General features: G+C 41.3%; 1 protein-coding gene across 1 annotated transcript in view; it reads right to left on the bottom strand.

Moving 5' to 3' along the window:
* galntl6 (polypeptide N-acetylgalactosaminyltransferase like 6) overlaps nt 1–27,361 on the bottom strand; it is a 756,494-nt gene that overhangs the window by 179,317 nt on the left and 549,816 nt on the right. Inside the window, exon 6 of the mRNA XM_072257441.1 lies at nt 1,240–1,425. Coding sequence (XP_072113542.1) covers nt 1,240–1,425 — 186 coding nt within the window. The remainder of the gene's footprint in view (nt 1–1,239; nt 1,426–27,361) is intronic.

Genomic DNA, 27,361 nt, shown 5'->3' with positions numbered 1-27,361 from the left:
GACAACATAGAACCTGCCTCAACCACTTCTGCTGGAAGCTCATTCCACACAGCTACCACTCTCTGAGTAAAGAAGTTCCCCCTCATGTTACCCCTAAACTTTTGTCCTCTAATTCTCAACCCATGCCCTCTTGTTTGAATCTACCCCACTCTCAATTGAAAAAGTCTAACCCCCTCAACTCTATCAATCCCCCTCATAATCTTAAACAACTCTATCAAGTCTCCCCTCAACCTTCTACGTTCCAAAGAATAAAGACCTAACTTGTTCAACCTTTCTCTGTAACTTAGGAGATGAAACCCAGGCAACATTTTAGTAAACCTCCTCTGTATTCTCTCAATTTTATTGACAACCTTCCTATAATTTGGTGACCAGAACTTTTGAAGATCTGATAAAAATCAAATTCAATATCTTGGTGAATCTCCTTTGCACACTCTCCGTAGCAACCGTATCCTTCCTGTAGCATTGCAATCTGGATTGCACACTGTTATAAAAATGCGGTCTTACCTGTGCTTTGTAAGGTTGCTACATGCCACCCTGACTCTTTTATTCTCTGCCCAAAAATACATTGTTTGGCTTCTATTCTTTGTTTTGAATTGTTCATTCTTCTCAACTAGAAAGTTAAAGGGAATTATAGAATCATACAGTATGGAAATAGGTCCTTTGGCCCATCGTATTGTTACTGACCATTAATTACCCTTTACATGGCCCTATTTTATTCTCCCCACATTCCCATCAACTTTGCAGAGATTATACCCCTCGCCTGCCAACTGGGAGAAAATTACTGAGGCCTGTCAACCTACCCAGCTGCATCTCTTTGTGACGGGTGAAAGCAGAGCACCTGGAGCAGGGGTTCCCAACCAGGGCTCCATGGAACCCTTGCTTAATGGTATTAGTTCATGACATAAAAAAGGTTGGGAACCCCTGGCCTAGAGGAGATCCAAGCAGTCCCAAGGAGAATGTGTGAGCTCTGCACAGAGGACTTCAGAGGTTATAATTAGACCCAATCATTGGAATAACTCTACAAGGTGCACCGTTGAGTCACCCAGTGACGTTTAAACAAGAAAGTAGTGTGATAAGCATCTGTTTTCAAGTTCTTTATTTAATATTCTTATTCCTCTTCTTCTTCCCTTCCCTGGTGAGAGTGCACATTTGAAAACAGCAGTCAGGTTGGGCTGAAGATATTCAGGCGAGAAGACTGAGCTAGTTCTAGTTAACACGTGAATCCAGATAGTTCCTTACCAAGCAATGGCGGCAACCAATTCACATTGGCTTCACAGTGGGAGTCCAGGAAGGTCAACACTTCACCCTTGGCCACTGAAGCTCCAAGTAACCTGGTTCGTATCAGACCTTCTCTCCTTTTGGTGCGTATGATCCTCACTTTTGGAAATCTGGCCATGTACTCCTCTAAGCGTTCTTTCAAGTGCTCTGGAGAGAAAAAAGATAGAAGAAATACTAGAACCCTTGAGGTAACAATTTTGTTCAATATCTGGATGTGTAGTTGGTCAGAATGGAAGAGTACATTGGTTGTTTTATATCTTGTGGCCAGTGACTAAGCTCCTGACGACCACAGACAAATTCCACCTCCTTCACAGTGCAGAGGGCAGGGATGTGTTCGAATACTTTCCACATGCTTGAATGAGTACAGCTCCAATAACACCCGGCACCATCCAGGGCAATACACCTTCTTGCTTGGCATCCTAGCCACTAACCACCATGACTATGCTCTTTGTCACATCGTTACAATATTGGAGGGTGGCCATTTGTAACTGACGTTGCAAGAACTTCTCTCACAGGGGCAACAAGTCTCTTGAATTCTTTACACTGGAGGACTGCGGGGACTAGATCACTGGGAACATTTAAAGATCAAGCAGATAAATTTATAAAACATCAGGGAATTGAGATGGGAATTGGTGCAGAAGCAGAGATGAGGCCTGGAGAAGATCAGCAGATAGAATGGTGGACCAGGTTTGATGGGCATAGTGGCTTACTCTTCCTCTTATTTCCTGATATTCTTATGGGTACAGTGTATATCATCTCCAAAAACCCCTCCATGATCATCCGCAACACTGGCCCCTACTTCACTCCTTATTCACTCACAAGTGTGTAGCCAGATTCTGCTCTAGCAACATCCACAAGTTTGTTGATGACATCGCCATAGTGATCAGACCTCAGATTATATCAAGGCAGAATACTGAAAGGAGACAGAAAGATTGGTGGCACAGTATCATGACAAAATCCTTTCCCTCAATGTCAGCAAAACGAAAGAGATGGTCATTGACGTCAGGAAGCAGGGCCAAAATATTAATGGAGCTGAGGCGGAGATGGGCCGGTAGTGCTGAGGAAACAGAGAGTCTGCAGAGAGACTTGAATAGATTGGGAGAATGGGCAAAGAAGTGGCAAATGAAATACAGTGTTGGAAAGTGTATGGTTATGCACTTTGGCAGACGAAATAAATGGGCAGACTATTAATTAAATGGGGAGAGAATTCAAAGTTCTGAGATACAACGGGACTTGGGGGTCCTTGTGCAGGATACCCTTAAGGTTAATCTCCAGGTTGAGTCAGTAGTGAAGAAGGCGAATGCAATGTTGGCATTCATTTCTAGAGGAATAGAGTATAGGAGCAGGGATGTGATGTTGAGGCTCTAGAAGGCACTGGTAAGACCTCACTTGGAGTAGTGTGTGCAGTTTTGGGCTCCTTATTTAAGAAAGGATGTGCTGACATTGGAGAGGGTACAGAGAAGATTCACTAGAATGATTCCCGGAATGAGAGGGTTAACATATGAGGAACGTTTGTCCGCTCTTGGACTGTATTCCTTGGAGTTTAGGAGAATGAGGGGGAACCTCATAGAAGCATTTCGAATTTTGAAAGGCATGGACAGAGTGGATGTGGCAAAGTTGTTTCCCATGGTGGGGCAGTCTAGTACGAGAGGGAATGACTTAAGGATTGAAGGACGCCCATTTAGAACAGAGATGTGAAGAAATTTTTTCAGCCAGAGGGTGGTGAATCTGTGGAATTTGTTGCTACAGGTGGCAGTGAAGGTCAAGTCATTGGGTGTATTTAAGGCAGTGATTGATAGGTACCTGCGTAGCCAAGTCATCAAAGGTTATGGTGAGAAGGCGGGGGAGTGGGACTAAATGGGAGAATGGATCAGCTCATGATAAAATGGCGCAGCAAATTCGATGGGTCGAATGGCCGACTTCTGCTCCTTTGTCTTATGGTCTTATTACAAATAAATACCAGTTACTAGGTTAATTGGTCATTGTAAGTTGAACCATGATTAGGTAAGGTTAAAACCAGGTGTTGGTGATGGTGTGGCTCAAAGGACTGGAAGGGTCTATTTCACACTGTATCTCTAAACAAAATAAAAATAAAAGAAAGTAAGACCTTATATCCCATTGTTATTAGACTCTTGTATGGACTTCAAACATGTTAAAGCTGAACCCTTGTCTTCATAATCTACTTTGCAATTAGCCTTGCACCTTATCTTTCCTCTGGAATGGTAACATCGTATTCTACATTCTGCTATTGCTTTTCTTTTGTACTACCTCAAAATACTCATGTTTTGAAATTATCTGTATGGTTAGCCTTCAAAACTAAGTTTATGCACTGAATTTATTTATTTATTTATTTATTGAGCTACAGCGCAGAATAATCCATTCAGCCCCTCAAACTGTGCCACCCAGCAACCATAAGAACCCTGATTTAATCCTAGCCTAATCATGGGACAATTTACAATGGCTAATTAACCTACCAACTGGTACATCTTTGGACTGTAGGAAGAAAGCGAGGAAATCCATACACTCAGGGGGAGAACGTATAAACTGCTTACAGGTAGGAGTGGGAATTGAACCTGGGTCACTGGCATTGTAAAGCCTTTGCTAATCACTACATTACTGTTCCATCCCGTGTGACAATATTAAACCAAGTCCAATACCAATACCAAAGACAGTGGGACCAGATATTCTTGGCTATCGTCCTAAAAATTTGTGGCCTCCAGCCAAGTTGTTTCAGTTGACTTACAACCTGACAAAATGGAAAATTGGCTAGCTATGTCCATTCTGCAAAAGGCGGGCCAAATCCAATCTGGCTAATAATTACCTAATCAACCTTACCTTCAATCACCATCAAAGTGATGGAATCTGTCACTGACAGTGCCAACAAGCAGTCATAACTCACAATGACCTTCTCACCCAATCTACATTCATCATGGCCTTGGTTCAATACAGACTGAAACCAGACTTTCATTGCCCATGGCCTGAGCTTGTGGGTTCTGGCTCAGAAATTTGGGTGAGTTAACTTTGAGAGTAAAGTACAACACATTAATCACATTTTTAGAAAAACTTAACATGAATTTTGACCCTTTGAACTCCAGTGGTGGGATGAGAATATCCCCTCATGTTAAAGATACAACCAAATATGGCAGCAAGAAGCCTTGTAATAATTGAAGCCAATGGGGAAAAGAAGACTATATTTGAGTTGGAATCATTTCTATCACAAAGGAAGAAGCTGCGACTAAATTTGTTCAATTACAATGACATGGATATCATTATTAAAGGCAGCATTTATCATCTATCTATAATATCCCATCTTGGTAGATCATGTCATCTGGATGCATAACTCACATCTCCCCAAACCAATCCTTTACTCCCAGTGGAAGGAAGGTCAGTGAGCCCGTGGAGGTCAAAGGAAATGCTTCAAAGATATCATCAAAATCAGCCTGAAGAAATTCAATATTATGCGCATTTAAAAACAGGGAAGACATTGCACTCAATAGATACACCTGGAGGAAATCTGTCCTGGAGGCAGTGCACTACATGAGGACGATCTCTGCTGTGCTGCAGAGAACAAGCAGCGGCTGTGAAAGGAGAGTCTGACCAACCAAACAAGCCAAATACTAACCACAGCCACCACTTACTCTTGGCCACACTGCACCAGAATCCCGGACTGGCCTTTTGAGCCACCTGAGGACCCACCAATAGACAATGCCTTAAGAGAGGGCACATGGCCAAGTGGTTAAGGCATTGGACTACCGACCTGAAGGTCGTGAGTTGGAGCCCCAGCTGAGGGAACGTGTTGTGTCCTTGAGCAAGGCACTTAATTACACATTATCTTTCTCTTATTGTTGGTATGAGCGATCGAACTGCTTGGGCTCTTCTGAGAACTTCTTCATTTGATGGGTGTGTGGTCCATGATATTTTTAACATTCTCTTGTAGAACCATAATTCAGCTGCTTCTAGTCTCTTTTCCATTGCTGGGGAAATGGTCCAGCATTCACTTCCTTGAGTCAGGATAGAATAAATGTAGCACTGTATTTGTTTTTAGTGTACATGCTCATCTTTCTACCTGTTAATATGATACTCATTTTTTGGAAAGCTTCTTTCGCCATTGCTATTCTGTATTTGATATCTGTGTTGCACCTGCCATTACTTGTTATTAGGCCGCCAAGATATCTGAATTTCTTGACTTGTTTGATGTTTGTATTTCCGATCTTGATCACACATTGTGGGATGTTTGTCTTTCTGGAGATGACCATGCTTTCTGTCTTCTTGGTGTTGATTGAGAGGCCTCTGCGATTACTTTCTGCTGCCACTATAGTGAGTAGTTCTTGAAGTTTTGTTTCTGAGTCAGCTATTGGTACGATGTCATCAGCATATCTGATGTTATTTATATTATGGCCTCCAATTGTGAACCTTTTGATATCTTTGATACTTCTCAAGATATTTTCACTATACAGGTTGAATAAGTCTGGTGAAAAGACACAACCTTGCCTCACTCCTCTCATGATATTCACATACTCACTCACTTCTCCTTCTATTCTGATGGATGCTGTCTGGTCCCAGTATAAGTTTCTTAAGAAACATATATCGTTCCCATCTATGTCAAGATCTTCAAGCATTTCCAGAAGATCTTGCTGTCTGACAGTGTCAAAAGCTTTTGTATTGTCGATGAAACATAGGTAGATGTCTTTTTGTACCTGGATGGCTCATTCACAGATCATCCGTGGCATGAAAATTGCATTTCTGGTTCCAGTGTTTTCCACAAAGCCGCATTGTTCTTTACTGATTTCTGGTTTTATACAGCGTCTTGCTCTCATCATGATTACTCGGAGAATAATTTTTGCCACGTGGCTCATCAGGCTTATTGTATGATGTAACTCACATTCTGTTGCTCCCTCTTTCTTTGGAAGTGTGATGAACACTGATTTACTTAAATCATCAGGTATCTCCCCATGATCATAGATTTCATTTGCTATTTCTGTTATTTTCTCTATTCCAAAATCTTCTAAGGCCAGTATCATTTCAACAGCGATGTTGTCTGGACCAGTTGCTCTGTTATGTTTTGTTTTATTTTATTTATGGCTGCTCGAATTTCTGATTTTAAAATGTTAGGTCCTTCAAGATTCTTCTTTATGTTCGTTTTTTTCTCCTCTTTGGTCTTCAAAAAGTTCTTTTATATATTCTGTCCATCTGTTTAGGATTTCCTCTTTGTTCATAATTAAGCTGCCGTCTTTTGCCTTGATGCATCCACTTGCTGAGCAAAGTAATTTCCCTGTTAGTTCTTTAATCTTACTGTGCATCAACTTTATTCCAGGGTTATGGGTTTGTAGCATTTCTATCCCTGAGCATTTCTCATTTAGCCATCTGTCTTTAGCTTCTCTGCATTTTCTTTTTATTGTCTTATCAAATTGTTTGTATTCTTCGCTGTCTCTTGGTTTGATGGTCTGTTTTTGTTGCATCAATTGTATTATATCTTCAGTTATCCATTTCTTCCTACTTTTCCGTTCTTTTCGTGAGATGGTTTCTTTTGCAGCTACAACCATGGATTCCTTCAGTATGTCCCAGCAAGATTTGCCTCCTTCATCCTGCAGCAATTGAAAATGGTTTTTCACCTTGATTCTGTATTCTGTTTTCAGACGAGGGCTGTTTAGTAGTTGTTGATAATCCAGTGGTTCTGATCTTTTTGGTTTCTTTAATTTTCTCATCTTTATTTTCATTTTGCAAATGACTGGTTGCTTCCACAGTCTGCTCCAGGGTAGCTTTTAGATTGAGTTATCGAGAACACTACAGCATAAAAAACAGGCCCTGCAGCCCATCTAGTCCATGCCAAACTGTTATTCTGCCTAGTCCCATCAACTGACAGCTAGACCACAGCCCTCAATATGCCCTCCATCCACACACTTATCCAAATTTCTATTAAATGTTGAAATTGAACCCACATCCATCACTTCCGCTGGAAGTTTGTTCCACACTCTCACCACCCTCTGAATGAAAAGACTTCTTCCTCTAGGTCCCCATAAATATTTCATTCTTCAACCTTAATCTATGACTTCCATTTCCACTCTTACCCAACTTCAATGGAAAAGGCATACTTGCATTAACCTTATCTATACAAATCATAGGTTGGATTTAAACTCCCTGGTTCTTTATCAGTTTAGGAATCAGCATACTATGTTAGCAATTTAAATGTTAAGCCACCATAATATTGCAATTATTGGAGACCAAAAATCTCAGCCCTACGTCTATCTTCAGCTGCTTCAGTAATGAGCTTCCATCCATCACTGAGTCAAAAAGGGGATATTTGTCAAAAAATAGCCAAAGATTGTTTCCATTTACCACAAAAAGCTATTCTGAAATACTACTCAGAATCACAATCATGTTTAATATCATTGACAAGAACGGTCAGAATGCTTAGGATGAGAAACAGCTTCTTCCCTCAGGCCAATAGGTTCTAAACTCCCTGTCACATTGTATTCGAAATGTCACTGGTTAATTTGTTCTGTACCTTACTCTTCTTTGTTTATCTATGTGCAATTCATCTGTATACTTAATTCTTACTTTCCTAGGTTATTGTGTGTTATATGTACTATTGTGCTTTACACCCTGATCTGGAGAAACATTGTCTTGTTTGATGGTATACATGTATATAGTTAAGTGACAACGTATTTGACTTGAAATATGTTGTAAATGTTGTTGTTTTGCCACAGTAGTAAATTGCAGTATATAGTAATAAAATATATAAATTATAGTAAGATGTATATATAAAAATTAAATTAAAGAAGTAGTGCAAAAAGAAGGGGAAAATACTGAGGAAGTGTTCATTGTCCATTCTGAAACCAGATGGCGGAGAGGAAGAAGCTTTTCCTGAAATGTTGAGTGTGTGTCTTCAGGCTCCTGTACCTCTTCCTTGATGGTAGCAATGAGAAGAGGACATGTCCTATGTGATGTGGGTCCTCAATGGTGAATACTGCCTTTATAAAATGTCGTAGATGCTGGGGAGGCTAGTGCCCATGATGGAACTAGCTGAGTTTACAACTTTCCGCAGCTTTATCTGATCCTGTGCTGAGCACCCACCCCCCCCCACCCACATACCAGACAGCGATAAAATCAGTTAGAATGTTCTCCGTGGTACGTCTGTAGAAAAATCTTTGGCGACATACCAATTCTCCTCAAACTCATAATGAAATGTAGCTGATGTCCCTAAAGTGTGCTTCTAGACACACATTGTAAAATCTTTGTTAGGCTACAGCTGGTGTGTTGCATTCAGTTTTGGTCACCCATTAGAGCAGGGGATTTCAACCTGGGTTCACGGACCGCTTGGCTAATGGTGAGGGTCCATGGCATACAAAAACGCTGGGAACCCCTGCATTAGAGGAAGGGTAGAGGCTATGGGAAGGGTTCAGAAGTGGTGTACCAGAGTACTGCCTTGATTAGAGGGAAAGTATTATGAGGGGAGTTTGAACAAACTTAGGTGGTGTTCTCTGGGTTGATAGAGGCTGAGGGGAGTCCTGAAAGAAGTTCATCAAATTACGAGAGGACTAGATAGAGAAGAGCGCTGGTATCTTTTTCCCAGAGTTGAAATATCTGACACTTGATATTAAGATGAGAGGGGAAAGCTTCAAAAGAGATGTGTGGGCCAAGTTTCTATTAACGCGTAGAGTGGTGAGTGCCTGGGAAGCAAAGACAGGGTGATGGTGGTGGGCCCAGATACAATAAAGGCATTTTGGAGACTTAGATAGACACATGGATATACATGGAATGGAGGGATTTTGATCATGGGAATGTTTGCTGATCCACTTTCCAGTATCTGCGGTCTCGTGTGCCTCCAGAATAACTCACCTCTTGTCCTACCAAAGTCATTCCACTGGACAAGATCTGACAAGATCCATTAGGCATTTCGGGTATGTGTGGGCACAATTAGCACTTTCCCGGATAGGTGTAGCTCACATAATATTCAAGAAGCTTAATGCCATCTGGATTGAAGTTGCCCACTTTAATGACATTCGTTTTGTCAGCTTTAACAGTTGTTTTCTCCACCATTGATACACCAGGATTACAGGGTTAACCCGAAGCATTGCAGCAATTCCATTGGTGTCATCAACATCATTATGTGCCCTGTCGTGTGACATAGATCTCTGACCATGATTGTTCTTGGCAAATTTTTCTACAGAAGTGGTTTGCTATTGCCTTCTTCTGGCAGTGTCTTTAATGGCACGTCCCAAATCCATGATTTCTACCATTGACCAAGCTTAATGAGAACTCCAGCATCTACAGGTTTCTCCATTGTTACAGATCATTCTTACTGGGGAATATTTTGCTGTTCCTTGACTTGGTTTAGCTGTCAGAACTTCCTGTCTGACAACATTGCATGTGCCTTCACTAGAAGGAAAGTAGTAATCACCATCTTCCCAAGGACATTCCCAAGTACAGGCCATAAATTCTGGCTGTGTCGGCAACACCCACACCACTGTGAATGAATAAAAGGTAGGCCTGGTCTGAATTAAGTGGGTGTGATGTAAAGGAAGATGTTAGTCCCTTCTAAACCCTGGGTTATCTCAAAAGCAGAGTGTTTTTGAAACGATCCCCCTGTAAAAATGCAAGGAAAGCAGATCCTCCCCCACCCTCCACACCATTGAGAGCAACACGCACAAAATGCTGGAGGAACTCAGTAGATCAAGCAGCATGAACAGTGGATGTTTCAGGCCATGACCCTTTATCAGTACTGAAGAATGTCTCAGCCTGAAATGTCAATTGTTTAATCACCTCCATAGATGCTGCCTGATCTGCTGAGTTTCTCCAGCATTTGGTGGGTGTTCTCAAGATTTCCAGCATCTGCAGAATCTTTGCATCTCCCCATTCACAGGAGCATGTAACAATCATAAAACACTACGTGATCTTGCAGTTCAGTGATAGAACGACCATGCATTTCTTTAAAAAGTGTTATTAGAGTATAAGCAGTATATTGGTCTAACAAATCTGATGCACTGCTGGGGCCTCTGTATCATCAGTTAATTACAACTGGTTTTGTCTTACATTATTGCAGACCCTGGTAAGTTTGAAACAACAACAAAAGTCTCCATTTATATATTCATTTTTAGTGGAACAAATTGTTTGAAGGCACAAACAAAAGCTAACTTGAGATTTATAATCATTGCAGGGGACCGAGCAGAGATATTTAAAATGCCCTTAGCAATGGATGAGATGCCGTTGGATTGAAGAATAGTTAATGTTGTTTTGTTGCTTAAGAAAGGCTCTAAGAGTAATCTGGAAATTATAGGCCAGAGAGCCTGACATTAGTAGTGGGTCTAAGGGATTGGATATGTCCATATTTGGATGGTTAGGGACTGATTAAGGATAGCCAACACAGCTTTGTGTATGGTAGGTCATGTCTAACGAATTTTATAGAGTTTTTCGAGGAAGTTTCCAGGAAAGTTAATGAAAGCAAGGCAATGGATGTTGACTATGTGGACTTCAGAAAGGCCTTTGAGAAGATGCCACATGGTAGGTTGGTCAAGAAGGTTCAGTCACTTAGCATTCCAGGTGAGGTAGTAAATTTGCATTCGACATTGGTTCACAGAAGAGGCCAAAGGGTGGTTGTAGATGGTTGCTTCTCTGATTGGAGGCTTGTGTGCTATAGGGGTCAGTGCTAGTCCATTGTTGTTTGTCATTTATATCAACAATCTGCATGATAATGTAGCAAACTGGACTTGCAAATTTGTGGACGCTACCAAAATTTGGGGGGGGGTGGTGTATAGTGAGGGAGACTATCAAAGCTTGCAGCAGGATCTAGACCAGGTAGAAAAATAGAACTTAATGCAGAGAAGTGTGAGATGTTGCACAACGGAATAACAAACCAGGATAGGTCTTACACGGTGAGCGGTCAGACACTGAGGAGTGCGGTATAACAGAAGGATCTGGAAATACAGGTAAATAATTCCTTGAAAGGGGTGTCACATGTAGATAGGGTCCTAAGGAGACCTTTCAGCACATTGGCCTTCATAAATCAAAGTACAGTACTGAGTACAGAAGTTGGGATGTTGTAGCTGATTAAGACGTTGGTGAGGACTAATTTGGAATATTGTGTGCAGCTTTGGTCACCTTACTACAGGAAAGATGTAAGTAAGATTGAAAGAGATCAGAGAAAATTTTATGAATGCTGCCAGGACTTGAGGGCCTGTGCTATAGGGAAAGGCTGAATAGATTAGGAGCATAGGAGAATAAGGGGAAATTTAATAGAGGTTAAATTATGAGGCGCATAGATAGGGTAAATGCAAGTAGGCTTTTTTCATTGAGGTTGGGTGAAACCACAACTAGAGGTCATGGGCTAAAGGTGAAAGGCGAAATGTTTAAAGGGAACAGAATCAGAATCAGAATCAGGTTTATTATCACCGGCATGTGTCGTGAAATTTGTTAACTTTAGCAGCAGCTGTTCAATGCAATACATTATAGAAGAAAGAGAAAAAATAATAATAAATAAAGAAGTAAATCAATTGTTGTATGCGTATATTGAATAGATTAAAAATGCTGCAAAAACAGAAATATTATATATTAAAAAAGTGATGTAGTGTTCATGGGTTCAATGTCCATTTCGGAAATGGATGGCAGAGGAGAAGGAGCAGTTCCTGAATCGCTGAGTGTGTGCCTTCAGGCTTCTGTATCTCCTACCTGATGGTAACAGTGAGAAAAGGGCATGCCCTGGGTGCTGGAGGTCTTTAATAATGGACGCTGCCTTTCTGAGACACCGCTCCTTGAAGATGTCCTGGGTACTTCCATCAGGGAGCTGACTAAATTTACAACCCTCTGCAGATTCTTTTGGTCCTGTGCAGTAGCAACCCCCCCCCCCCATACCAGACAGTGATGCAGACTGTCGGAATGCTCTCCACATACCAAATCTCTTCAAGCTCCTGATGGAGTATTGTCACATTGGGGGACTTCACCCAGAGGGTGATACAAGTGTGGAACAAACTGCCAGTAGGTTTAATTTCAACAGTTAAGTGAAATTTGGATAAGTACATGGATGAGAGAGATGTGGAGGGCTATGGTTCAGGGGCGGGTGCAGGTCAATGGGATGAGGCAGATGGTTCGGCACAGATTAGATGTGCTGAAGTGTAGTATTCTAAAGTATAAGGAGCCTTTGCTGATTCTGGACCCGTACTCATTGGAGTTTTGAAGAATGAGGGGTGATCTCATTTAAACCTACCGAATATTGAAAGGTCTGTACAGAGTGGTCTATATAGGACATGGAGAGGATGTTTTCAATAGTGGCAGAGTCTAGGACCAGCTTGTTAAGCCTCAGAATAGAAGAACTATTCTTCTTTTACTCATAGAAGAACTCATCCCTATTCTAGAGATGAGACAGAAACTTTAACCTTATTGTTTACCTGCACTGCACTTTCTCTGTAGATGTTACACTTTATTCTGCATTGTTATTGTTTTACCTTGTTCTACCTCAATGCACTGTGTAACGATTTGCTCCGTCTAAACAGTATACAAGACAAGCTTTTCACTGATCCTCAGTACATGTAACAATAATAAACCAATATCAATAACCAATATTTGTGTGACTGAACTGAAGCAGGAGACAGTGGAAAGGTTAAGTCCGAGGAGGAAAGGGGAAGAGGGTGAAGCCAGCTTCCTGAAAAAACAATAAACACGAGATGTTGGAAATCCAAAGCAACACAAAATGCTGAAGGAACTCCGCAAGTCAGGCAACATCTATGGAAATGAAGAAATAGATGATGTTTCAGGCCGAGACCCCTCTTCAGGACGGAAAAGAAGACTGAAGATGCCAGAATAAAAATATGGGGTGGTGGGGCCAGGGGGAAGGAGGATCAGCTGGAGCACGGGTTCTTAATCTGGGGTCCATGGACCCCTCGGCTAATGGTAGGCGTCCATGGCATAAAAAAGATTGGGATCCCCTGAGCTTGAAGGCGATCAGTGAACCCAGGCGGGTAGGAAAGAAAAAGGGCTGGAGAGGAAGGAATCTGTTAGGAGAGGAGAGTGGACCATAGGAGAAAGGGATGGAGGAGGGGCAGCAGGCGGAGGTAAGTAGCATCCATCTTTAAGGACCCCCACCAATCCAGGCCACACTTTCTTCTTGCTGAAGACACGTAGTCCTCTTTATTGTCATTTAGTAATGCATGCATTAAGAAATGATACATTATTATCAGGAAGGAGGTACAGGAGCCTCAGGACACACACCACTGGGTTCAGAAATAAAAACGCCTAAACCATCAGGCTTATGAACTAGAGGGGATAACTTCACTCAACTTCACTCACCCCTTCACTAAACTGATCCCACTACCTATGGACTCACTTGCAAGGGCTCTTCATCTCTTTTTCTTTTTGTATTTGCACAGCTCATTGTCTTTTGTACATTGGTTGTTTGTCCGTCCTGTTTTGTGTGGCTGTTTGTTGATTCTATGGTGTTTCTTTGTAATTACTGTGAATGCCCGCAAGTAAACGAATCTCAGGGTTGTAAATGGTGACATATAAGTACTTTGATAATAAATTTACTTTGAACTTTGCTGGCATAGCTTTTGAGGGCCCATAACCTGTATCTGTGCCACTTTGCCAAGTAATTCTCATGAAATCTCCACTCTTCACATACACATAATTTTGAACCATCCTACTTGCAAGAAACTTTGAAAGCATATAGCAAGTGTCATTAAATTGTTTTCAGAAGCCGCATTGCTGAAGCCATAACCATAGGTTGCTTTGCAATAAATTCACTGTAGTTTACTTTTATAAGGAGGCAATTAAACAATGAGGTGGGTTTAAGTGGCTATTAGTGGGTGATTAATGGGACCTTCCAGAGAACATTAGTAAACTGGGAGTCAGATCTCTGTAATAATTGCTGCTAAAAACTCATTTCTCCATGCTGAAACTGCTGTCATTTCCCAATGTTATTTTATACTTGCTGTGCCATGCTCTCTGAACAAGCGGATTTATGTTTTAAAAATCATTCACTAGGCGTAGACACTTTACTCTGCATTAAGAAACTTCTGCTCCTCTCAGTTCTGAATATCTAACCTCTTATTTTGATACAGTGACCCTTGTTTCTAGATTCCCCAGTCAGGGGAAGCGTCATCCCTTAATTTACTCCAAAGAGCATAACACTATAAGATATGGGAGCAGAATTAGGCCATTCGGCCCATCAAGTCTGCTTTGCCATTTCATCACAGCTGATCCATTCCCTCTCAGCCCCATTTCCTGCCTTCTCCCCGTATCTCTTCAAGCCCTGACTCATCAAGAATCTATCAACCTCTGCCTTAAATATACCCAAAATGACTTGACCTCCACAGCCACCCATGGCAATGAATTCCACAGATCCACCACTCTCTGGCTAAAGGACTCTGTAAAGTCCTGCAAGAACATTGCATTTTTTAAGGAGACCACCTTCCATTCTTACAACCTCTTGGGAGAATTGATACTGCTTAATTTCACCTTACTATTTCACTAATCCTGTGCAAGACTTGTTTGCAATTTTGTTTAGTACTCTTTTCATAGGTCCACTCAAATGACCTGAACAGACAATAAAATCTTCCTACACTTAGTCCGAGATCACAGCACCATGGTGTTGTTGCTTCAGCACTCTGCAATAGCAATGATAGAACATAGAATAGTACAGCACAGTACAGGCCCTTCGGCCCACAATGTTGTGCCAACCCTCAAACCCTGCCTCCCATATAAGCCCCCTTAAATTCCTCCATGCATCTCGGTGTTATTACATTGCAAGTGGTCTTCATTGCAATAATGCTCCCAATAAAGGAAAGTCTCCTGATGACCATGCTGGATTTATCAGGGACCATCTTACATCTCCTTGGTTTTGTTTTCCCCTCATGTGGAACCACCTTTTCAACATCTACCTGCTTGTGACAGTAATAAACTCCCAGCATCCTCTTTGGCAGAAAACATCTCATCCCTTTTATAAAAGTCTTCATTTGGCCCACACAACCTGACAGCCTTTGGAGTCACTCTGGATAGAGACTCCATGACCCAATATTACATCACATTTTTATATGTTAAAAAACAAAGGGGGCAACGGGACAATTTCTATAGCTACAGTGCATTCATAATGCTTCCTTTGAGTTACACAGAATTTTCAAATGCCTAGATCTTCAGACCAACACACCTAAAACGAGTGTTAATCACCACTGTCTCTGAGCTGCCTTCATGCGTATGCCGACACCTCAGGTGAATGGGTGTTTCCTGGTTTGCAACCAACCCCAGTGGCATCTCCAGGAAGACCATTGTTCTGAGCTGTATTTTAAATTCAATCTACAGTCCACATACAGATCTGAAGACTGGTTGCTGTTGAAATTAATATTTGCTATATTCTATATCCCTAGAATACACACTAAAAACTTTACTGAAGCCTTATCAAACAAAACCTGACGCCTAGCTACACAGAGATAAGTTTAGAAAGGTCCGAAAGTTTGATTAGAGAAGTGTTCATGGGTTCAATGTCCATTTAGGAATCGGATGGCAGAGGGGAAGAAGCTGTTCCTGAATCACCGAGTGTGTGCCTTCAGGCTTCTGAACCTCCTATCTGATGGTAACAGTGAGAAAAGGGCATGGCCTGGGTGCTGGAGGTCCTTAATAATGGACGCTGCCTTTCTGAGATACTGCTCCTTGAACATGTCTGGGTACTTTCTGGGCAAGTACCCAAGATGGAGCTAACTAAATTTACAACCCTCTGCAGCTTCTTTCGATCCTGTGCAGTAGACCCTCCATTCCAGACAGTGATGCAGCCTGTCAGAATGCTGTCCACGGACATGTATAGAAGTTTTTCAGTATATTTGTTGACATACCAAATCTCTTCAAATACCTAATGAAGTATAGTCACTGTCTTGCCTTCTTTATAACTACATTTTATGTTGGAACTACGTTAGGTCCTCAGAGATCTTGACACCCAGGAACCTGAAACTGCTCACTTTCTCCATTTTTGATCCCTCTATGAGGATTGGTATGTCTTCCTTTGTCTTACCCTTCCTGAAGTCCACAATCAGTTCTTTCATCTTACTGATGTAGAGTGCCAGGTTGTTACTGCGACACCACTCCATTAGCTGGCATATCTCGCTTCTGTATGCCTTCTTATCTACAAAGTTTGTACATCTGAGATTCTACCAACAATGGTTTTATCACCAACAAATTTATAGATGGTATTTGAGCTATGCATTGAAACTTTGAGCCATACAGTGAAATGCATCATTTGTGTCAAAGACCAACACTATCCAAGGATGTGCTGAGGGCAGCCCGAGAGTGTCGGTCTGTTTCCAGCACCAATGCAACATGCCCACAACTTACTAACCCTAACCATAACCAGTATGTCTTTGGAATGTGGGGGGAAACTGCAGCACCCGGACGAAACCCACTTAGTCATTGGGGAATGCACAAACTTATTACAGACAGCAGCGGGAATTGAATCCCCATCACTGATGGCTGGTGCTGCTTTCCCCGACAGACTTTCAAGTAAAGAGTCGCCTCACCTGGAAGGCCTGTTTTGGGGCCTGAGTGGTGGTGAGAGAGGAGGTAAATGGACAAGTATTAAACTTGTACTTATTTACTGCCTGGTACACCGCTAGCCCTTAGGGCAGCAAAGAAGGTCTGTCCTTGGCCATTTTCACTATTATATCCCGGGTGTGTTTCAGGGTCCTCACTTCCGCCTCTGCAGTGTGACGCCAAGTTGTCTTTGGTCTCCCGCATTTCCTCCGGCCTTCAGGGGTCCAACGAAGTGCCAAATTGATGGTGGAGTTGGCCACTCTTCTCATCACATGCCCAATCCATCTCCAACGTTTCCTCATGATGATTGTGGCCATGTCTTCTTGGTGACATTGAAGGAGTAGGACATAGCTGGAGGCCTTTCTCAGCCAGAAAATACAAAGGATCTACCGGAAGCACAAGGTGTGGAATGATGACAGCTTGACAAGTTCGCTCTCAATCATGCACCGAAATTCTGATCCATATCAGGCACAATATTCCCAACTGTAGCCCTTTATAAAAGTTCAATATGACTTCACAGTATTTGTTCTTAATGACTCTGTGAAGCCACTTATTGAATGACAAAGCAGCCCAATGAATCGTGTGGCCAACTCCTATTCGTACTGTTCTAACGGCTGGTAGAAAATTCAAGCTGAATACTTCTGCTCCTGAATTAATACTAGACAAAGCCCTTTATCATAAGTTGTCACTCTGTTGACAAGGATGTAAAACCCCTGTTTCTCGATGACTATTTATTTATCATTTTGCATGCTGATTCCCGTTCTGACAGATGTCTGGGTGTTGCGTTGGCGTGTATCATGCATGTGATTTATTATCCTATTTAATCAACTGCGAGAATGATACGATGATAGATTTTGCTTTTAAATTAACAATTAGGCACATTTTTGCAGCGTCCCTGACAAGGTGCTGACTTTCACATCTGACTACCTTTGCTCATTGTTTTCTTAGGAATTTACTTAAAATGCAGCTATTGAAACAGACAGAATGACCTGGAACAGTAATGCAGACACTGAAGTGTTGCTTTCTCCATGATGCAGAATTGTCCAAAAGTCTGAGGCACATATATATAGCCAAGGTGCCAAAGACTTTTGCACAGTGCTGTAGTAATTTTATATATTGCACTTTTTTTGCATAATGCAAAAAAAATTTAATGATGTATGTGAGTGATAATAAACTTGATTCTTAAATGGGTCTCTATTTATTGTTTATTTATTTATTATTATTATTATTTCTTCTTTTTGTACTTGCACAGTTTGTTGTCTTCTGCACGCTGGTTAAATGCCCTAATTGGGTGGTCTTTCACAGATTCTGTTATGGTTATTATTCCACAGATTTATTGAGTATGTCTACATGAAAATGAATCTCAAGGTTGTATATAGTGACATATATGTACTTTGATAATAAATTGTACTTTGAACGATTGTGGACTGAGAATGGGAAGGGAATTCATGGTTGGGAAAAGAGGAAGGGAGAGGGGAGCGAGCAGGAAGCAGCAGAGAGGCATCATGTAATGATAAATAAACCAATTGTTTGGAATCAAACCTTGCCTGGTGTCTCAGAGCTGGGTGCGTCTGCACCCGCACCACCCCCCACCCCTACCACTCGTTTCCTGACACCTGTCTCACACCCCTCCCTCGACGCTCTACCTCGCCACTCCCATCATCCTTTGCTCTCGCCAGATTTACAAGCTCACTTCCTGCTCCATGTTGACAAATAGGCACCCTTGCTACTTATATGTGCCTAAGACTTTTGCGCAGTACGGTATATTGAAATGAAGCTATGTTAAACTTCTATCAAGGTTTTGATCAGCCAGTGCTTGCCGTGTACAGTTCCAGCTGCACTGTTGCTAAACGGTATAATGAAAATTTCTAATAGGAGTGGCAAAAATGACCAGTATCAGGTCTCTCTGGTGGCTTTCATTGACCCATCACAACAAAGTGCTTGAAAACTTTTCTAAGGGGCAAAATAAATGCAGTTTATAGTTGCTTTTAGATTGGTGCTAAATCCGTAATAACTACTTTGACATTTCAGAATTGCTTTGTTGCTCATTATTTGTTGTGCTTCCTGTTAGCGTGTCTGTAACGAAGGTTTGCAACACCCTTAATCCAAATCTTCACACTGACTCTCCTGAGGCTCTGCCATTCATATCAGCTAAGCAAACTAGCAGGTTCCAAGTCGTGCCAAGCCTCTGCTTCGTGTTTCTGAGCCAATTACCAGGCCTCTGCTATATTTTACATCCTAATATCACGACTTAGCCATTAATCACCAAGGTGTAGAATTCTTCAAAGGATTTAAGACTGTGTTATGAAGATTTAGAACAAGCGTCTTAACAAGCATAATCCACAGTTCACGAGGGAGGCTAAATCATTAATTGCATAAGAAAACTTTTCATAAGGCTAAACTTATACATTTTCTGCCTTTTGAAGCCACAGAGGTTCATTTCTCCGTTAATTATAATGAGATAGGATATACAAAGACAATGTGAAGCAGTGTCATTATTCTCTGCCTTTCTTGGGAAACACATTGTATTTGTCACAAAATATCTAATACTTTATTTCTTTATTTTTTAAAGAAATAATTTACTTCTTTTTCTTTTTTTAAAGAAATACATTATTTATTTTTTCTGTTTACTTGCATCTCTCCCTCTTCCTAAGAAAGGATATACTTGCCACAGAAGGAGTGCAACAAAGGTTCATTGGACTGATTCCTGGAATGACATAATTGTTATATAAGGAGAAGCTTCGATTACCTAAACCTCTATTCACCAGAGTTCGAAGAATGACAGAACATGGTTATGGCTGCAGAAACCTTGCACTCTATCTCCGTAAGACCAAAGAATTGATTGTGGACTTCAGGGAGCGCAGGATGAAGGCAGACACACCAGTCCTCACTGAGGGATCCTCATAGTGGAAAGGGTGAGTAATCTCAAGTTCCTGGGTATCAACATCTCTGAAGATCTATCCTGAACCCAACATGATGTTGCAGTTACAAAGAAGACATGGCAGCAGCTATATTTCATTAGGAATTCTACAGATATACCATGGAGAGCATTCTAACTGACTGCATCACCATCTGGTATGGGGGGGGGGCTCTGCACAGGATCGAAAGAAGCTCCAGGAAGATTGTGAACTCAGTCAGCTCCATCATGGGCACTAGACTGCCCAGCATCCAGGACACCTTCAAGGAGCAAAGCCTCAAAAACGTGGCATCCATAATTGCCACCTTTCACCCAGAACCTGCCCTCTTCTCAATGCTGTCATATGGAGCCTGAAAGCACATGCTCAGTGATTCAGAAATTGCTGCTTCTCTTCTGCCATCAGATTTCTGAATGGGCATTGAATCCATGAGCACTACCTCACTACTTTTTTTCTCTTTTTTTACACTATGTATTTAAATTAACTTAAAAAAAATATACTTACTGTAATTTTCAGTTTTTTAATATTATGTATTACAATGTACTGCTGCCACATAACAAGATATTTCATGACATATGCCGTCGATATTAAACCTAATTCTGATTCTGATCTACTCTGGACTTAGCCCCTCTTCTATACCTATTCCTCAAAGCCCTGGATTCCCCGACTTTTCAAAAATATGTCTGCCTTTACCTTTATCTCAGGGTGCCACAGTATCATAGTGGTTAGCATGTTGCAATTACAGCTCAGCGTCTCAGAGCTTGGAGTTCAATTCCGACGACATCTGTTTGTACGTTCCGCCAAATGAGTGTGTGGGTTTTCTCTGGGTGCTCCGGTTTCCTCCCACATTCCAAAGATGTACCAGTTAATAGGTTAATTGGTCATTGTACATTGCCCTGTGATTAGCCTAGGGTTAATCTGGGGTCGCTGTGTGGTGTGGCCTGTAGTTCGGAAGGACCTGATCTGCGCTGTGTCTCTAAATAAATGTATAAATAAATACATAAAAACTTTTCATGATCTAGCCTCCAGCACACTCAAGGGTAGCAAATTCCAGGTTTTCACCACCTTCGTTTTAAGGAAATTTCTTTGACCCTCTGATTTAACCAATTGGCCCTTATCTTGTAACTGTTAAAATTAGGAAGAAGCAATTGGAATCAAGAATTTTAACAAGGAATCTACTTAAGGCTTCCAAAAACATTCTTAGAAGATAAAAATCATGAAAGAGTTTCTCTGCATTGGTTCAGATGACAGCTTCTCGAGAAAGGGGTTAAGAGAAAATATCACATCAACATTCATCAAAATACAGATTGCTTCCTCCGAAGCAACTATTCAGATAACACTTTCACATATCAAGTGGAATTAAATATCCATTTGATCTTTAAGCGATGAATATAAAAGGATAAATGGGAAAGACCATGAAATGCCATTACATGCAGAAGATTGACCAAGTGGAAAGTGGCAGGTTGGATTTAAAATTGTTTCAGTAATAGAAAGTAATGTGTAATGGTCAACGGAAACTTTAGTGACTAGAGAGATAGATCCAGGGTGATTCTGCATATATTAGCACAGACTTCTATGCAACAGGACACAATGAAGACAATAATTAAGAAATATAAAAAAGAACTGCAGATGGGCGCATGGTAGCATAACGTGTACTGTAACAATATTATACACTAGCGAACTGGGTTCAATTCCACCACTGCCCATAAGGAGTTTGTACATTCTTCCTGTAACCTCATGAGTTTACCTCCACATGCTCTGGTTTCCTCCCATGTTCCAAAGATGTATGGGTTAGTAGGTTAATTGGTCACGTGAGTATAAATAGGCAGCATGCCTCATTGGGCCAGAACAGACTGTTACTGTGCTGTGTCCAGTTCACTGTCCAGGTCTGGGGCTCCTTTTTGCCAAGCTCAGCTTTCTAACATAGCAGCTGACACTTGTATAGATCAAAGAGTTGTTTTTGAGTAAGTTAAACTTACAACCAATATTCTTTGTTCAGCTTGTTGTCGTAAACAGGAGCCTGTCTTCAGTTCTTAATGTCAATCAGTCTGAAGTTAAAAAGGCAGCTTTGCAAGAAAACAGCACTGTCTATAGAGCAAGTAAATGGAGTTGTGTTAATTGGGCCTGCATCAAACTAGACAACACTGGCTATGTTACTTAGTTCAAGGAAGCTTGCAGACCAGACTGATACTATCACTTAGCACATCAAATAGTTGATCTATCAACAGTTGGAAGATCTGTGTATTAAGAGGGTCAGAATTCACAGCTTTTACTTTGGATGTTTGGGAGCTCTATTGCCTGAAACTCTTAGATCATCTGTGTGAAAAATTATCTGAAAAAATCATATGTAATTTTATCAAGAGGTAAAAAAATTATAAAATGTTAGGGAGCAGTCAGACTTGTTAGGAGTGGTTAAGGAATAGCAAGAAGAATGAAGAAAGATGGGGGGGGGGATCTAGAATCCATTCCTCTGTCTTTGATTTCTGTGATGGATGATTCATTCATCTGCGACTCATTGGTCTGTAATTTATCTTATAGAAACTGTTCCTGTGGTTTTGAAATCTTTCATGTTTTAGGAATGGTTTGTAATTTGGAAATCTTTTATAAGATAGAAAAACCTCTGTGAGTCTTAAAAGTGTTTAAAGAATTTTGTCTGGATTTAAATGTGTATCACTACAAATAAATGAATCGTGTTTAAATTACTTTGGTAGCTTGAAGTATCTCCTTTCTGGTAGGGAGGAGGGACTCACTGCTCAAGTAGTGGGTATTGGCAGCTTACCTCACTGTAGAGGATAAAGGGAAAAGTGAATTAGCCTTTGAAGACTAGGTACCTACAGTACAATCTCCCTTTAGTGAGGGTACCGGAAGCTATCTATATCGGATAGGGCTTAAGGTCTTTGTTTAATTTTAGAACTTTGCAGACAGCAAACTCAACAGCTATACATCTAAACAAAATAAATAAATGTTGAAACTCTTAAATAAAAATACAGAATGGCCGAAAGACTCAGAAGTCCAGGCAGCAACTTGGAAAGAGAAAACAAGATAACATTTCATGACCCTTTGGCCAACAGTAAATGAAATATGAAATATCTGCAGAAGCTGGAAGTCTGAAACAAAAACAGAAATATTAACTCTTGTTTTGTTCTTAGCCCCGGGTATTACGCAGAACTAAGTGGTTCAGAGTGGTGCATTGGACATCCTGTGCATTCTGTACTCTGCGATGCAGTGCATAGGCATGAAACTGCCATCCAGCAGTGTAATCTAACCAATTACTCATACATACGCTGATTTGTCTTCAGCTTGTAAGTGCCTATAAATGATTTTCTCTGCACATGAATGTTGCAATGTCAACATTATCTCAAGTGCCTATTCAGAATAAAGCAATAATGGAATATAATGCAAATAGATTTACTATGCAGAAAAGACTGAGAACTTGTGACACTAAATAACAATTATTTTGCTTCATGATGGATCACAATTTACAAAGTGGACATAGATGATGAAAATCATTTGGAATAGTCATTGAGTAAACTTAAGGTTCAGTTATTCGCAGACAGAAATTGACAGAAATTTTCGATATCCAAGGTGTATAAGGTCAATGCAAGAAAGAGGATAAGGATCAGATATAATCCCAACGAATAAGACCGTAAATCATAGGAGCAGAATTGGGCCATTGGTCTCATTGAATTGGGCGCCACGGTAGCGTGACGCTATTACAGCTCAGGGCGTCGGAGATCAGAGTTCAATTCTAAATTCACTCAATGTGGAGTACATTCTTCCCATAACGTGCGTGGGTTTCCTCTGGGTGCTCCAGTTTCCTCTCACAGTCCAAAGGCATACTGGTTAGTTGGTTAATGGGTCATAGTAGATTGTCCTGTTGCTAGGGTTAAATCAGGGGTTGCTAGGTGGCAAGTCTCAAAGGGCTGGAAGGGCCTTTTCCGTGCTGCATCTCAATAAACAAATAAAGTAATCAAGGGAGAATAGGTCATTGGTGACTGGACAATAGACAAGAGTGAATACAGTGCATGTTGTCAAAGATGTTGACGAAGAATTACAACCAAAAACTACATCGTTAATCCTCCATAGAAGCACAACTAATCTAAGAACATTGTTATTTCTGACCTGCTCAGCATTATATGTTTATAATTTAATATAAACTTCATTTTCTGTAAAGGTTTTAAAGGATGTTTTACAATGCAGGATTTTTATCTTATACTTTGCTTTCCCTTCATGTCGTATTTTAGATTTATTCCAATTAAACTGCTTTCGGTGCTCTTCAACCTATCAACTCATCTTTATTTGCAAAGCTGCTTCATAAGATATAATTTTTTTACTGGCTATTCTCTGTTAAATTGAATTATGAAGCCTGCTTGTATTGTGATTTATAAGGCTTAAGTATCAGAGCATTTTAAAATGCTGCAGAAAGAAATAAAGAAAGGAAAATCTGCCCTGTAATAATGACTGAGTCAGTGTTTTCTGGCCTCGCATTTGCATCTGAATGTATTTTTATTTAATACTGGAAAATATAAACTGGCAGGTAACACTGCTGAATTATATTTCCTGTTTAGAGTATTCCCTTTGAGGGAGGATGGGGAAATGGCTATGATTAATTCAGGCAGATACTCCAAAAGGAAGATGTGCATTTATATTAATAGAAATCCCACCACGGTTTACAGCCCTTGTTATTGACTGAAAGATAAACATAACCAATAAAGCTGTATTCTTGTTACCCATAGCTATTGGTATGCATTTGGAATGAGCCATCAGAAAAAGTGGTTGAGGCAGGTCCAATTAAAAACATTTAAAAAGACATTTTGACAGGAATATGAATAGGAAAGGTTTAGAGCAGGGGTTCCCAAAATTTTTTTGTGCCATGGAGTCTTACCGTTAACCAAGGGGTCTGTGGACCCCTGGTTGGGAATCCCTGGTTTTGGCGGGATATGGGTCAAACGTGGGCAAATGGGATTTGCTTAGATAGACAGCATGGACCATATGGTTGGCACAGCCTGTTTCTGTGCTGGGTAATTTATTGACTCCATGACTCGCCAATCATTCAAAAATCTCATTGCCTCAGCCTTGAATATATCTAATGAGTTGATGCAAACAACTTTCTGGAGTTGAGAATTCCAAGGATTCAGAACCTTCTAAGAGGAGAAATTCCTCCTCACCTCAGTCTTAAACAACCCGCTCATTATTCTGAAAATATGCCTTCATTGCCTGATATCTCCCTACCGTAAAAATGCTCTTAGAAGCCTGTCTACAGAATCTGTGCCACGTTATACCTGCCACAGGTATAGCGTCTTAGAACAGAAACAGTCATATAAGCCCAACAGTTCCAAGCCAACCAAGATGCAACTAAGTTAGTCCCATTTGACCTTGTTTGGCCCTAAACCAGAGGCTCCCAACCTTTTTTATGTCATGGACCAATACTATTAAGTGTTACGTACCCTGTAACTGGGTTGCCAAACCAGCAGAAATGGACCACTAGTTGGAGTCTGGTTTAACAGAAACTAATAAAGTTTTATTAAAGAAATAAGTAACACAGTACTCTAATCGTAAGGATGTAAATGCAACAGGTTAGCAATGATAATACACACGTGTACACAGAACTAGGGTAATAGGAATCAATCAAGCTCTATCGCAGTCTAGGGGTAAAATGATCAGTCTCAAATGACGCAGAGTTCAGTTCAGCTTGGTACAGTTCGCAGTAATTGCTGTTGTGCCGTTGGAGAGAGAGAGACAGAGAAATGCAAATTTTGGTTCAAGCAGACCTTTGATGTTCTTCGCAGTTGGCTTTTGAGTGGACCCTTTTATGTCTTCTATCCCGCTGTGGTCACTGACTGTGACCCCTCCGTTCCGGATACGACCGTTCTTCCGCGGTGAACCCGGCACCCAGGCAAGGGCGGACACACACACCAGGTTCCTGCCGATTGTACCTTTTCACCCTGTCAGTCTGTGGTCGGTTCCCTCGAACCAGACCTCCAAACTAACACCAACTTGTGGGGGCACACTGCTCTTCCAGGGTCTCGTTATCTTGTGATCTCGTGGCGTGTATCATGCCTTAGCGAACCTGTTCTTTTTATCCCCCTGCTGGGGTATCGCCTGTCCATCAAACTTCAAACAGTTCAGTTTCAAAGCAGCCGGTCTGTCAATACTCTGAATTGTGTCTCTTTTCGTTATCTCTCTCCTCTCTCATTAACTTTTTGAACGTTTCTCCATTTGTCTTCCTTATCTCTCTCATCAGCATCAATCTTCTGATAACTTGGTTTGTCGTCACATAAGCAAGACATCTGTGGACCCAAAATTGAAAACCCCAGATCTAAACCTTTTCAATCCAAGTGCCTGTCCAAGTATCTTTTAAATGTTGTTAATGCACCTGCCTCAGCCACTTCCTCTGGCAGCTCATTCTTTATATTGACCACTCTCTGGATGGAAAAAGTTGCCCCTCAAGTTCCTGTTAACTCTCTTCCATCTCACCTTCAACCTGAATCTTCTTGTTCTGGATTCCCCGACCCTGGTAAAAAGACTGAACATTCACCATATCAATGCCCCTCATAATTTTATACATTTTATCAGATCACCCTACATTCTCTTATGCTCCAATGGAAAATGTCCCAACCTGCTCATGATCTCTCCATAACTCATTTGGTCAACGCAACACATACAAAGTGCTGGAGGAACTCAGCAAGTCAGGCAGCATCTATGACAATGAATAAACAGTTGATGTTCTGGACCGAAACCCTTCTTCAGTCCCTCAAATCCCAAAACCATCCTTGTAAATCTCCTCTATATTCTTAAAAGCAAAAGAAAATCTGCAGTTTCTGGAAATCCAAGCCACATGTTTACAAAATGCTGGAGGAACTCAGCAGACCAGATAGCATCTAAGGAAAAAAAATACAGTCGACGTTTCAGACTGAGTCCCTTCAGCAAGACTGAAGAAAAAAAGATGGGAATTAGATTTAAAAGGTGGGGGAGGGGAAGGGAGAAACACGAGGTGATAGGTGAAACTGGGGTGGGGGGAGAGGGGTGAAGTAAAGAGCTGGGAAGTTGATTGGTGAAAGAGATACAGGGGTGGAGAAGGGGGAATCTAATAGGAGAGGACAGAAGGCCATGGAAGAAAGAATAGGGGGGAGAAGCACCAGAGGGATGCGATGGGCAGGCAAGGAGATAAGGAGGGGGATGCGGAATGGTGAAGCTGGGGTGCAATACCGGAAATTTGAGAAATCGATGTTCATGCTATCAGGTTGGAGGCTACCCAGACGGGATACAAGGTGTTCTTCGTCCAACCCGAGTGCGGCCTCATCATGACTCTTTCTATACTCTTCCTAGCTCCCCTATAACAGGGCGACAAAAGCTGAACACAATATTCTAAATTTATCCTCATCAGTATCTTGTACATGCATGGTGTTGTTATTCCTCTTCGTGCCTATTAGCACATTGGGTGGCAACCTTGCCGCTTCCTTAGCATTTTGTCTGTTTTTTATGAGGCTGAGTTGCTAGCCCGATGCTCAACCCAGCAAGGATGGAAAGCGTGCAAGGAGCTGGCTGGATTCGAACTGGTGACCACTCATCTCAAAGTCAGGGGCTGATGCCACCACACCACCAGCTGGCACACATAAGACCATAAGGCCATAAGATATAGGAGCAGAAGTAGGCCATTCGAC

This window comes from Mobula birostris, chromosome 5 (assembly GCF_030028105.1).
Source record: "Mobula birostris isolate sMobBir1 chromosome 5, sMobBir1.hap1, whole genome shotgun sequence".
In the NCBI taxonomy this organism is placed as follows: domain Eukaryota; kingdom Metazoa; phylum Chordata; class Chondrichthyes; order Myliobatiformes; family Myliobatidae; genus Mobula; species Mobula birostris.
The sequence above is the reverse complement of the archived record's forward strand: the minus strand, read 5'-3'. Positions and strand labels throughout refer to the sequence as shown.